The sequence below is a fragment of the Conger conger genome, chromosome 15 (assembly GCF_963514075.1).
Source record: "Conger conger chromosome 15, fConCon1.1, whole genome shotgun sequence".
NCBI lineage: Eukaryota > Metazoa > Chordata > Actinopteri > Anguilliformes > Congridae > Conger > Conger conger.
Genome location: NC_083774.1, coordinates 25,447,751 through 25,461,773, shown reverse-complemented (window position 1 = coordinate 25,461,773; position 14,023 = coordinate 25,447,751). Strand labels below are relative to the sequence as shown.

At 43.9% G+C, this 14,023-nt stretch overlaps 1 protein-coding gene across 1 annotated transcript in view; it reads left to right on the top strand.

Annotated features, from left to right (window-relative positions):
* The window catches only part of LOC133111170 (transient receptor potential cation channel subfamily M member 1-like), a 40,549-nt gene that overhangs the window by 18,137 nt on the left and 8,389 nt on the right, over nucleotides 1–14,023 (top strand). The window contains exons 4-17 of the mRNA XM_061221330.1: nucleotides 325–538; nucleotides 1,625–1,749; nucleotides 2,063–2,234; nucleotides 2,810–2,984; nucleotides 3,102–3,225; nucleotides 6,902–6,974; nucleotides 7,343–7,443; nucleotides 8,708–8,875; nucleotides 9,526–9,660; nucleotides 11,586–11,636; nucleotides 11,973–12,113; nucleotides 12,236–12,265; nucleotides 12,638–12,930; nucleotides 13,397–13,625. Of these exons, the coding sequence (XP_061077314.1) occupies nucleotides 325–538; nucleotides 1,625–1,749; nucleotides 2,063–2,234; nucleotides 2,810–2,984; nucleotides 3,102–3,225; nucleotides 6,902–6,974; nucleotides 7,343–7,443; nucleotides 8,708–8,875; nucleotides 9,526–9,660; nucleotides 11,586–11,636; nucleotides 11,973–12,113; nucleotides 12,236–12,265; nucleotides 12,638–12,930; nucleotides 13,397–13,625 (2,031 nt within the window). The remainder of the gene's footprint in view (nucleotides 1–324; nucleotides 539–1,624; nucleotides 1,750–2,062; nucleotides 2,235–2,809; nucleotides 2,985–3,101; nucleotides 3,226–6,901; nucleotides 6,975–7,342; nucleotides 7,444–8,707; nucleotides 8,876–9,525; nucleotides 9,661–11,585; nucleotides 11,637–11,972; nucleotides 12,114–12,235; nucleotides 12,266–12,637; nucleotides 12,931–13,396; nucleotides 13,626–14,023) is intronic.

Sequence of the window (14,023 nt, the reverse complement as noted above, 5' to 3'; positions counted from 1 at the left end):
TGGAATCTGGTTATAAGGTAGCAGTGCTCTCCCTGCACAATCTACTCCTTTGGTCCATCAGGCAGCTGCAGACTGACTGCACCAAAGTTAATGTCTGTTCAATGAAAACACGCAAACACTGATAATATAGGCTACATTTACACACAGATCTTTGCAAATATCTCAAGCTGTATTACCAGTGTGTAGCACCCTACTTGTGTAACACTTGGCTGCGGTCATGAGATATCATCAACATCTGAATTCAACCAAACAGCCTCGTCACTTTGTTACACCCAAATGCATGCTAAAAGGTGCTCTTTCTTCGTCTCTCCGTCTGTCCCACAGTACATCAGGGTGACGTACGACTCCAAGCCGGACAGCCTGCTGCACCTGATGGTGAAGGAGTGGCAGCTGGAGTTGCCCACGCTGCTCATCTCCGTGCACGGCGGCTTGCAGAACTTCGACCTGCAGCCCAAGCTCAAGCAGGTGTTTGGGAAGGGCCTGATCAAGGCCGCCGTCACCACGGGGGCCTGGATCTTCACCTGCGGAGTCAGTAACGGTAAGAGACTTCTCCGGATGCACCCCCGTGCATTTATTCTAAGATTGATTAAGAACCCTGATGTAAAATCCAGCCATACCAGCTTGACCATCTTGAAAATTGAGCTGGTCATAATGGTCTAGCTTGGTATGAGTTGGTCAACCATGGTCAAGCTGATCATAAAACTTGTCTAGCTGGGTATGGTCAACCTGCTAGTGCTGGTAGCTTGTCTGAGCTGGTAGCTGGTCAACCAGCTACCAACTGTTTCAAAACATAACTGAAGTTGGTCCAACCATATCAAGCTGGGAGCCCGTCTGAATGGGTCAACTAGCTAAACTATGTCGAGCTGAGAGCTGGTCTGAACTGGTCAACCAGCTACCAGCCGTTTTAAAATCCAGCTTGAGCGTCTTTTTCAGCAGGTAAGCCATGCTGGTCAGGAGGCTAGCAGGCTATTACAGATGTTTACAGATTTCTCCTTTAACGGCAGCCACAGATGGTGAAACGGACACCTCTGGAATTCAACATTAACTATAAGCGTTGCCCTCTGGAGTGCACTATAGCCAGTACATGTATAATCCCGCACAGAAGGAAATGGATTAGGCACCACCCTGTGATGCTATTAATAGATTATATGTAATACTTCATATATACATAATCAGATGCAGAAGTGCTTTAGGTAGATGGATGGATAGACTTGAGAGAGATTAGTACTATAGCCAATAGAACCTTGTGTATACTGTATGAGATGCTGAACTTTTAAAATTGAACCTTACTGTACTCACAGGAATCACCTCATTGACAAACCTTGGTCTCAGGTGAGATCAGGAGTATACACACAGTGCTAAACTTTGTACTCCATGATTCTACATCTTAAGAGAATCATGAGATTGCATTAGAAATGGAAAGAAAAGTATGTTTTATTGGGATGCTCATTGGAACAAGGCTTCTCCATATAAGCAATTAGCCTAAGGCACTAGTTTTTTATGGGATGTAAAAGCCTTTGTTTATGACACAATATTTTTGCACTTCCTATAAAAAGGCAATAAAGGCTAAATTGGATTATTGGATTCAACTTGTCAAAGCTTGCTTTCTGTTTGTCCACTGCAGGGGTTGTCCGTCATGTTGGAGATGCCTTGAAAGACCACTCCTCTAAGTCCCGAGGGAAGGTCTGTGCCATAGGGATTGCACCTTGGGGAATCGTGGAAAATAAAGAGGACCTCATTGGCAGAGATGTAAGTCCAAAATGGAGCTTAGTGCCCTATGAGCAGTCCACTAAACAGTTACCATTCAAAAGCAAGACTTCTATTATTCAACATTCGTTAGAGTAGAACTTAGACAAATACATGCTGCTATACTATAGGCCTAGCCAGAAAAAAAACAGGTAGTCAGCATATCAATGCCCTGACCCATATATAGTTGAGGATAAGGGTTGGTGAAGTGGTGAACTTGTTCAAATGCCCACAATTATACCAGGAACATTGCAGTGAGTGTCATTTGACTATATAGACTGCTGGTTGGTTCTGAACTTCTGTGGTGCACCAACAGGTAACAAAGCCCTACCAGACCATGTCCAACCCCCTGAGCAAGCTGTCCGTGTTGAACAGCAGTCATTCCCACTTCATCCTGTCGGACAACGGGACCTGCGGGAAGTACGGCCCCGAGGTCAAACTGCGCCGGCAGCTGGAGAAACACATCTCCCTGCAGAAGATAAACACCCGTAGGTGGCCATTGTTCATTATTTCACATAGCACAGAAGGGTCTTAGTCAAAATAAAATGTCCCCCAAAACTGCTGCTAACTTAATCTAATTAGGGACCTGATTTGAGTATTGTTCAGGTTTCCTAACAAAGAACATATTCAGGACATAATATATACCACAAGAGAAGAATTACAGATTCGGTAAGAACTGACAGACTGTGACCATGACTGTAACCATGTACCCATCAGCTCTTCCAAGCCTTGTTCGAAGTCCCTGCTCATGTATCATGTGACCTGTGGGTTTCCCTTTGTCATCCTATGCCTGGAGCTAGCAATAAGGCAGGGACAGCAAAGGGATGCTCAGCTGTCACCACTGACATCACACCCCCACCCCCCCCACCCTTGTAGTATTTCCTTCAGTTCAGTGCCACACCAAAGGGCTCATAATACAGGTGTCAATGGTGCAGATTTACATTTCTTAATAAGAGTTATGAAATACTGCCGTAGAGCACAGGGGCTGCTCTAACTTAGCAGCAGTGTTGGAGCGAAGCTTCTGTAACGTGTGCGTGTACGTGTGTGTGTATATCCCCATTAGGCCTGGGTCAGGGGGTCCCAGTGGTGTGTCTGATTGTGGAGGGGGGCCCCAATGTGATCTCCATCGTGCTGGAGAGCCTTCGGGAGGAACCTCCGGTCCCCGTGGTGGTCTGCGATGGGAGCGGCCGTGCCTCTGACATAGTTTCCTTTGCGCACAAATACTCAGAGGAAGGCGGGTAAGCACAAGATGGCCGCCGAACTCGCTTCACGCCTGTGCTGCGACCTAGGAGCATGGCTCATGCCATCATGGCTGAGGCAAATCATTTTTGTTTCTTATTTTTCTCTGTGCTCAGGCTGGTGGCAGAAAGTGTGAAAGATCAGCTCCTGGTCACCATTCAGAAGACGTTCAACTACAGCCGCAACCAGGCCCAGCAGGTCTTCCTCATGGTCATGGAATGCATGAAGAAAAGGGAACTTGTAAGTAGCAAGGAATGAATATACCAGCTAAGACATCCTTAGGTCCTTAGACTGGTTTCAGTAAACTAGCCAAAAGATGAACTCTAGATTAGTCCAGCATTAGTGATAGAAAGAAAAGATATTCCAGACCAGGATAGGACCCTGCCAATACTTTATGTTGCTGGCAAAGCCTTTCAAGGATAGTGAGTTAAGTATTTATAATGGAAGTGTATGATAACAAAATTATGTAAAAGTACTGTGGAGTAGTAGACTCGGGGGGGGCTGTTGTTGATATTGATGAGAGAGAGAACTTATTGGCTCTGTCATAGAAAAATGTTCTGGAACTACTCTGATTGAAAGGAAATGATTTTCAATAAACATGCTTTTCATGATTCACTTTCTCCTGCATTCTCATTTGTGTCATTTATCCCTTTGTGAACCAGATGTCTAACTCCTACCCCTCCCCTGACACTATATACAGGAGACACCATGCATGTCATTTTCATGTTACATCCAACCATCAGCCATCTTACATTACATTATTGGCATTTGGCAGACGCTCTTATCCAGAGCGACATACAGTTGATTAGACCAAGCAGGAGACAATCCTCGCCTGGAGCAATGCAGGGTTAAGGGCCTTGCTCAAGGACCCAACGGCTGTGCAGATCTTATTATGGCTACACTGGGATTCGAACCACCAACCTTGCCTGTCCTAGTCATTTACCCCCCATTTACGCCCCATCTCTCACCCACAAGCATGTGTACTGCATCCTCTGTCCAAATGTTTGAATATACAAAGAGGAATTACATAGCAACATTTACGTATATCTTTTCTGTTTTCAGTTTTTTTAATATAAAATTTAATATAAATATTCAAATATTTCTCCCCATTTATAAACCACATCCGCTTTTCCAAGTTCCTCCACAGACAGCTCATGCAAACGGTGTAATTTACTACACTTAACAAACCCTCATGTAATCTTCATGGATTTAATGCTCACAAGCCATAAAAATAAAGCCTAAGAGTCGTCACAGTTATCAGATTACAGCTTCTGCCCTGTAACCTCCTCGAGCACACAGGCTCGAATCCATAGGTCGAAATTACCACATTCCTACAAACAAGTCGCAGATTTTCAACCCAGAAAGTGATGGTGATTAGTAGCTTTAAAAGCCCCTTCCCCAGTAATCTCAGACCCCATACCCCTGGGCTGTGGAGAACAGGGTTAGCCCCCCCGGCCCTGGTGCCCTGTCTTTCCAGGAAGGAATTACAAGTCACCCCTTCCGTCACACAGATGGAGGGAGCAATATCGCTCTCTCCCCCTCTAATGCACCCACTCCACTCCTCTTTAATTCTTCTGACATGGCCCACCCAGAGGGATATCATTAGTCATAGCACTTGTATCTGTCGTGCATTAGAATATTTAATGCCTGGGATGCCGCATTATTTGAGATAAATGAGATTTGCTGACATGACCCACTTAAACTGCTAAAATGTCGCTGGCCCGGCCAGCTCTCATAGGCTCTCTTTTCATGTTGGCCAGACCCTGCAGTTCTTTTCCAGGGGAAGCCCTGTGTAGAATGCATGCAATCTGTACTATAGACTGAAGGTAACAGCAGATGACTAGCTGAGGGTCACTTAAAGCAGATGTATGCACATATGCACACGTTGTCCATCATAGATAATTAGAGGTGTTATATACTGGTTATGTACACCTATTTTTACTTTAGCAATGTATTTTCCTATCACTTTTATTAAGGGGAGGTAACACAGGTGAATAGAGAAAAAAGAAAAAAGAAAGACTATTCCTCCCCCCCTTATAAAAACAACATTTTATAATTTGAAAAAAAAAAAGTTTTATGAGTTCATGAATAATTAAAAAGGCACACATTTGCCTATAAGTTAATCGACTGAAACAAAAAAGTATTATTTCTATTTCTATTTAACCTATGTACCTACCCATTTTTTCCACATAAAATAATCCATAAAATAAAAATGACAATATCAAAAAACCATTCTAATTCTTCAGCTATTTTGATTAAGAAGCACCACATAAAATTTGGTAGCTACATATATCTCTAAGTAGGAAACAAATGTTTTCAATACCAGAAATATGTAATTTAGAAAATTTCTGTTAAAGTTTTTTTTTGGTGCTTGGTATACTTAAAATGGCTGGTTTAAAAACATCCAAGTGAAATACTTAGTTGTTTTTTATCATTGTTTCATATATTTAAATTAAACTATAGAAGTTGCAGAAACTAAATCTCAATGTTACCCTTGTCCCCTGTGGTGCCTCCTCTCAATGGGCACTCTGTGCCTTCCTGGCCCCTCATTTCTGTTTGCCTGAGTGCTCCACTGACATTATGTCAAGTTAACTAAAATAATACACCTTCTCCCAGAATGAATTATAGCTGGGTGAATAAACAGCTGAGAATAAAATGCTAAAACTGGTCCAGTTGTGTTATATAGCACCATGATGGCCAGCAAGTTTTTTGGATATGTGGGGATGGCAACTCCCCAGTTCACAACTTTACCAAAAGCCTTTCAATTTTGTAGAATTGTTGTAGGAAATGTGTGGAAGCACAGCCTTCAGGAAAGGTTTCACTCAACCCAGCACGACCACAACTGCCAGTAACGTCGTCTTAATGAGCACAGATAGCTGGATTCTGGAGATGACCGTTCATTCTCAGTTGCCGAATACCTGGTATAATGCAGAGCTGCAGTTTCACAATACCCTCACAATCCTTCAGCACACAAAGGGTGCCCATTGACAGAGGGCCTACATTTCCCATAAACCACCCATCCCCCACTGCACCTCACTTTCAGCTCAACTAAATTATGAAGAGATTAATGTTTTGGCTCTCCTGCGAGCTTGGAGTGGTTTTAAAGTACAGTAGCAGCCAAAAGGTCATGCCGAGCTCATTATGGCAAAGAACACCGTGAGCATGAGTGTCCAGTTCTCATGTGCCATCAGAGCTCTCATTAATCAACAGAACTCAAGATCTGCAATCCGGGGCATACAGCCTGCTCTGAGCGCCATGGTAACTGCATTATCAGCATTGCAGGACATGTGACAGTGGTTCTTGCCATAATTGCATTTGTCGCGGTTTGGCTGCAACACGAGCGGCACTCTCACTGCCTTAGAAAAATATTAAGTTATGAATCTTGTTATGTGACATTGTGTATGGGTGTGTGTGTGCTCAAGCATGTGCATATACTTGGAATGTCTTCTTTCAAATGCTATCTGTAACAGTCTGATCCATAACGGATTTGTTGTATTGCTTTCTATAATCTCTTGCATAGTTTCCAGATTATCCTTTTTACACAGCTGACTACATATGTTCTAAAGTGATCTAGGCTACATAATATATCAATATTGCTTGAGGGTAGAGAAGCAGTGACCGACAGCTACCACGGGATCAAACCAGCAAGGGTGACCCTTAAGTCACAAGCCCAGCAATGAGAGTATATTCATTCTTTAGTTCATTTACTCAAGACACATTCATTCAATTGTTATCGATGTAATGTGAGCTGGCAATTAGTGAAAATTCCTCCACTGAACAAAACATAAAACCTCCCAGAAAAAAAGAAAGCCTGTTGCCTCACAAGTCGTGTCCACTTCCTGTTTAATACAGTCAGTATGTTTTCACCTGTCAATCTCTCTTGAAGAAACCTGTGATTTTCTCCTCTCTGGTGCAGATAACAGTGTTTCGCATGGGCTCTGAAGGACAGCAGGACATTGAGATGGCCATCCTTACTGCTCTGCTGAAAGGTACACCCTCCTGCTGTCCAGCACCACTGAGAACCATGACAAAAAGAGTAACAAAATCAATCTTTCATGGGGCTGCGCAGTGCCTATCCTGTTAAAACTATGGGTTTCTATGGTCTGCACCTGTAGTCTGTGTGTTAGCTGTGCATGTAGAGTACTCCCATACCACAATGAGTACACACTTCTGCTGGTGGAGAATATACAGAACATAAGCAGTGGAGAATGCTAGCATGTCTGCGCCCTGCCTTAGTTACAATGAACTGCATTACAATGAAGAGGCATGTCTAAGAGCACGACTGGGTGTTTCAAATGAAGATAATCGGCTGTGGATCCTGGTTTGAGTGACATGGGGGTGGCTGGTATGCTTTCAGGCACCAACGCCTCAGCACCTGACCAGCTGAGCCTGGCCCTGGCCTGGAACAGGGTGGACATCGCCCGCAGCCAGATCTTTGTCTATGGGCTCCACTTGCCCGTAAGTGCACTCCCTCTGCAGCTCCAATTCAACACATCTGCATGTCTCTGTATAAACACCTTCATCATCGTCATCATCTGGGGGGTTTGTCCCCTGTGTAGTCTAATCAAGACATAGCATAAGCACACAGCTCAAGCTAGGTTTTGAAACAGCTGGTTGACTAGTTCAGGCCAGCTCCTAGCATGACATGGTTTGAACAGCTCAGGATGTTTTTAAACAGCTGAGATAAGCTACCAGAACTAGCAGGTTGACCAGATCATACCAAGCTTGACCAGCTTATGACCAGCTCAATTCTGACTGGACCTCATTATGCAAGTATATATCAAGGAATATGTACTTGCCACAGGCATAGGTCCAAAAAGCATTCATTAATGAAAAGGGAATAAATATGGTCAAATATGTGAATGTTGACGACTGCCCATTTTACCTCAACTAAACTCACTCGACTGACACGAGCTTCCAACATCTGTCCCAGTATCTCAAGTCCGAGAGCTAAAGCCATAGTCCTGGTTTGCCGAAGGCACTAGATGATTTAGCACATTTTCCAAAGACAAATGTTTTTTTATTTGGCAGCCATTATGTAACACTTGACTGAAAGTGCACCCGTAAATCTGTCTGGGAGTTTTGAACCTCTGTGCCCTCCCTTTAATCCATCTCTAATACAGGAACAATCCAATACCCACCTGCTCATTCGCATTTATTTTTGTATGGTGATTTGGTTTAGAAAAGTTTGCACGAAAGAACACCACACGTCAATGCTCTATGCTTGGCTGAGTGTGTGTGTGTGTGTGTGTGTGTGTGTGTGTGTGCGCGTGCGCAGTTGTCATAATCTCAATCTGTCGGTGCAGACAAAGAGATATGGCCAGTCGATTAAAAAGAGCACACAGGTATCCATTTAATAATAGGAGTGCACAGTATTATATATAAATATAAATGACTGATTCTGAATCCTGTGTATTCAACACAACACTGCCTGTAGCCCAGTTAAGGTACTTGCTCTTGAGCAAGGCAGTGAACCCCACATTACAGCAGGGGGGTTTGTCCCCTGTTTAGTCTGATCAACTGATCAAAAGTCGCTTTGGATAAAAAGCCTCAGATAAATAAGACGTACGGTAATGAAAAGCTGTGTAAGTACTTGATATTTTGCTTGGGTGCATGAAATATTTCCAGATCCACTCATCTCCAATAAACACACCGATGACCTTAAGAAACCCTCTTCAGTCCACACTGTGCTCTCCTCGTCTCCTTCCTTCCCACCTTGCAGCCTGCAGGTGCCCTCTCCACCACCATTTCCACCGAGAAGAAGCCGAAAAGCCCGACCAACGCTTCCAGGAACAAGGGCAAGGGCCGAGGCAAGAAGGGCAGGGGAGCCAAAGCCAAGCCCGAACCACCAGAGGAGACAGACCCCAGGAAGCTGGAGCTAATGAACTGGGTGAGTGCCTTTGGACACTACATTACCGTACATGTAGTATGTGTATGTACACATAATGTATATATGCACACTCACACATACTTGTGCGTGTCTTTTCTTCCTCATTTACGCTACTGTCCAGTACATCAATGCAAAGTAATACAATTTTGTTCCTTGTTCAAACTTACCATAGCACAACAGCATACAGTGACTGCCAAATACATGTAATATAAATTGCCAAAGGAGAAAGTATTTTTTTCATACAGCAAGTGGTCACTGTGTGGAATAGCTTGCCAGGACATGGAGCGGAGGCAGAAACACTGGGGGTTTTCAAGACCAGGCTTGATATGGTGCTAGATACTATTTAGCTTTTAGGTAACTCAACTGTAGGTACACTTAGGATTAGGAAAAGGTAAGCACTCCTGGATGGAATCATGTTATGTTCTGTTATGTTATGTTACATGTTAATGTAACGTAGCAGCAGCCTACCAGGGTACTGAGCTCACAACCCTTGCAAAATACATTGAGAGACCGTCCACAATAATGGCAGCAGTGATTATTTTTCTTTTTAACAGTCAGTTACATGATTCAATCAATACTGATGTCAGGCTGATTCAAGGCAGGTCACAGGGTGGGTCCCCCGGGCGCTGAGCGCTTTGTGTCTACCACAGGTCAACTCCTTGGAGCAGGCCATGATGGACGCTCTGGTGCTGGACAGGGTGGACTTTGTGAAGCTGCTGATTGAAAACGGAGTGAACATCCACCATTTCCTCACCATCCCCCGACTCGAGGAGCTGTACAACACGGTGTGTCTGAATACCAGCTCAAGGACCGAGAAAACAAGCCAACCAGCCCTCCAAGCGTTTCCTCGTTTATATTACATGATAGATATGAGCAATTGGACAGATGGGAACAGTATACTGAGTTAATAGTAGTACTGTGGTTTAGATTTTTCAAAAGGTTTTCAAAACACAGCATTACAGTATAACCCCCACAACAATAAACATGACCAAACCTAACAAGATTTACATTGAGCACTGAGGCTCCCAATGCTAACAAATGTGTGAGCCAACACTGGTCTCATGTGGTCCACTTCCCAGAAAATGACCAAACTAGAAGACATCAAAATGTACTCAGCCTTCAAAAATGCATTTGTGCATTCCCTGAATACAATGAGCTCACATGGGCAAGAACAAAGAACACTCCAGAATATCAGCAAAATAAGTCATTTTCTATGAAACAACATTAGGGTGTGCTGTATTCATTATGAGGTTAAATGACAGACAGTGTTTTAGGCACATTGTGTGCCTCTTGCATCATTTCAGATTAAGAAAGTGCTTGCCAAAATATTTTAATATGGCAAAATATTGTGCAACCATGGAACCACCAGCCAGAGAGCTCAAGTCAGTGACAGGGCTAGCTAAAGGGCTATTAACTGGATGCATTAAAGTATTTTTGCACCCCACAAATCATTTGCTATATTGCGGTGGTACTGATACCCAAACTTCACCTGATCAGGAAGAAGCCTGAGAACCAGCTTCCAACCACATAAAATAAAGGGAAGCAGGATGGACTTGAAGTATAATTAACAAATGACTCCAGAAATATTATCTACAACACCTCCAATAATACTGATGAATAAATGCAAACATTGATTCCCAAAAAAACAAAAAAAATAATGAGGTTCTGGTACTTAGATAGACAAAATTAACTCAAATAAATAAAACCTGCAGGGCAAGGCCATGATTAGGACTAGACAATGGGCTTTGCAAAGCAGGCAAACCAAGGATGCAAAAATGCCTCAAAATTCTCAGAAGAGGCCCTAAAACATCAGCATTTCTAGCACTAATGGTTTTTCTGCCATTCAAACAGGACCAGACAATCAACTGGGTATGCAGGTTACTGCCTCTCTTAAGCCCAAAAGACAGGGCATAGTCACACCCTGATTGGTCAAGAGGGAAATGCACCAGGCTGCTCTCAATTACCAATTAAGAGCCAGTTCTCACACCCTGAGCTGCAGGTGAATCGAATCACCCTTAAATCAGGCAGTGGAAGTTTGCACTGCTGCAAACTGAAATCGAGGGAAAAAAATCCCCAAATAAGCGAAAAACTAAAATAACTCACTAAAGGAACTACGAGCCGGCATCACGTGCTTAAACCATTCCGATCAAATTTGTTCTGAACCTTTGTGCTCTCAATTTAATACATTTCTAATTCTGGAACAGGTCAACACCCACCTGTTCATTTGCCATTATTCTTGTAATTTTTGTATCCTGCATCAGGAATGACAGCCCATTTCATTTGTGTGTGTACAGTTGGGCACATCTCCATCTGGCACTGGAGACAAAAGCATACTGGTGATGGAGACCATGAATCCAGGCACCAAGTCCGTGGCACCAAAGTCTGTTGCTTTAGTTCTCTAAAATTGGAGCCTTATCAATTGTTTGAAATAAAGAGCAAAGATCTCACGTCCCATTCCTCAGTAGCTGGTAGACTCCCTTCCCTGCATTTTCTCACATGAGAATAATTGTGTGCAGACACAGCTGTATCCCAGAGGTATCCTGTCCAAAATGTCTGAAACTTGCAGTCATATATCAGTTTGGGGTTTGTTTTTGCAAAGCTTGGCAAGCGCACAAATGTAATTTTTGGTGGTGCATCCTCATCTGAACACAAGCCCGACTGCCTCACTTCACAGCTTTTCTGACTTTTGCTCTTTTTCTTTTCCTTCCAGAGACTAGGGCCAACTAACACCTTACATTTCGTAGTCAGAGACGTCAAGAAGGTGAGCCATTCTCCAGAGAAATTCCATGAAAACTGAGAAACATTTTCACTTCTTGATTGATTTTGTATTTGCCCTTGTCTGGGGCAACATAAAGAGATATGCAAGTTACAGATTGCTCACACAGCCCCACACTGATACTCAGCAAACAGTACAGAACACGCATGGTGGCAGGACACCCACAATGCACCTTGCTGTCAGTTCCAGAAATAGTGCAGTCCGTCTGAGTGCTGTTAATGCTTCAGTAGTAAAACAAAATCAATTGTATCCTCAAGCTAAGACAGAGAGAAACACTTTTTGGAGTTTTCAGCTGATAAATAAGAAGACATGATGTTGCAGGGCAACCTCCCTCCTGATTATCAAATCACCCTGATCGACATCGGGCTGGTGCTGGAGTTCCTCATGGGCGGGGCGTATCGCTGTAAATACACAAGGAAGAGCTTCCGCTCGCTTTACAACTACCTGTATGGCTTGAAACGGGTGAGAGGAGCCTATTCATGCAATGCTCTTAAGTACAGCTCTTATTAAGAAATCAATAATTCTGTATAACGTGCTGGATTTAAGATAACTAGTGTCCATTTCCCTCTTTTGTTCATTTGCAGCCAAAAGCTCTCAAACTCTTAGGAATGGAGGTAAGAACCTAGGCTAATTCTTCCCCCAGTAAACACCATTTATGCCATTCCTACACCTGTCTACACCTGTGTACAAATGAGCATGGGAATCAAAAAATCAATAAAAAAACAAAGCTGTGTGAAGACTGAGCTCAATCTCAGAATGTAGTTTGATGTTCCATGTTTAAACTAAAGAATGGAACTGTTGGGAATATGTTGTTGATTGCACAGTTGACTGTAAGGGACAGTGCATAAGTAACCGTAGAAACATCTCTGAGAATATGACTTGGATTGAAGCTCCATAGAATCGTTCATTCTGTCAAGGCATTTCCCACAGTGTCAGCCTCTTTCCATCAGCCCCTCAGCGATGACTAACTGCTAATCTGTCACCAGGACGATGAGCCGCGGCCAAAGGGCAAGAAGAAGATGAAGAAGAAGAAGGAGGAGGAGATTGACGTGGATGTAGATGACCCCGAGGTCAGCCGGTTCCAGTACCCCTTCCACGAGCTGATGGTGTGGGCGGTGCTGATGAAGCGGCAGAAGATGGCGCTCTTCCTGTGGCAGAGGGGGGAGGAGGCCATGGCTAAGGCCCTGGTGGCCTGCAAGCTGTACAAGGCCATGGCCCACGAGTCCTCCCAGAGTGAGCTGGTGGACGACATCTCCCAGGATCTGGACAACAACTCTAAGTGAGTCCTCACCCCTTCCCCTCGGCCCGGTAACTGAGCATTGTCTCAAGTATATCAACCAACAAACGCAGGAACAAGAATTGTTGTTGACAAAAACAGAGCATTAGCCATGGACGTACAAGCAAACACTTCTTGTGCTTTTGCACAATTGCAAAACTGAAGTACAAGAAAACAAGTACTAATAAAACAATTTTTCAAATGGTTAGAAATTTCACTTTGAAGTTCCAACCCTATAAGTTTCAATACTTTGGTGGCTTGCACATAGCACTTTGACCTGCAACTAGTAAATCTTGAAACAGCAACTTCTGCACCCTGGAATTGCTGTTTCTATCCCAGAGAAAGGATACAAAGCAGACTATGCCAGAAAACAGTAATGCCACAGGTGAAACAAACGATCACAATCCGAGCTTACTTTTCTGACCATTTGAGGAGCACTGTTAGCTGATTTTGCTGGTTCACACTGCAGGGAGTTTGGGCAGCTGGCCTATGAGTTACTGGACCAGTCCTACAAGCACGACGAGCAGGTGGCCATGAAGCTGCTGACCTACGAGCTGATCAACTGGAGCAACTCCACCTGCTTAAAGCTGGCCGTGGCCGCCAAGCACCGCGACTTCATCGCCCACACCTGCAGCCAGATGCTGCTCACAGACATGTGGATGGGCTGCCTGAGAGTGGGCAAGAGCCCGGGCCTCAAGGTACAGCCCCAGACTCGCATCACCTGACTTCACATGTGACAGGAAGCAGGAAGTCAACTAATCAGGGCCAATCAGCTGACGGCCCATGACAAGAAGCAGGAAGCCAGATAAGCAGGGCCAGGGCCAGCACTCCTGTCTGTGTCCGAATCAGTGCACTTGCCTACTATTCAGTATTCATGTTGAGTACACTGGATGAGAAAGTTACTACGAAAGCAAAGTTTTCTCGACATATAATGTACTTAAAATCCCAGGATGACATACATATTTCTGGGGTTTTGCTGAGAAGACGGTATGTGCGTATTCCGTAGTTAGGGCTGATTTGGAGACAGCCAGTGTCACTACGCAATCCTTTGGGCCTGCCTGAACACTTGAGATTATTGCCAAGATTATGCATTCTA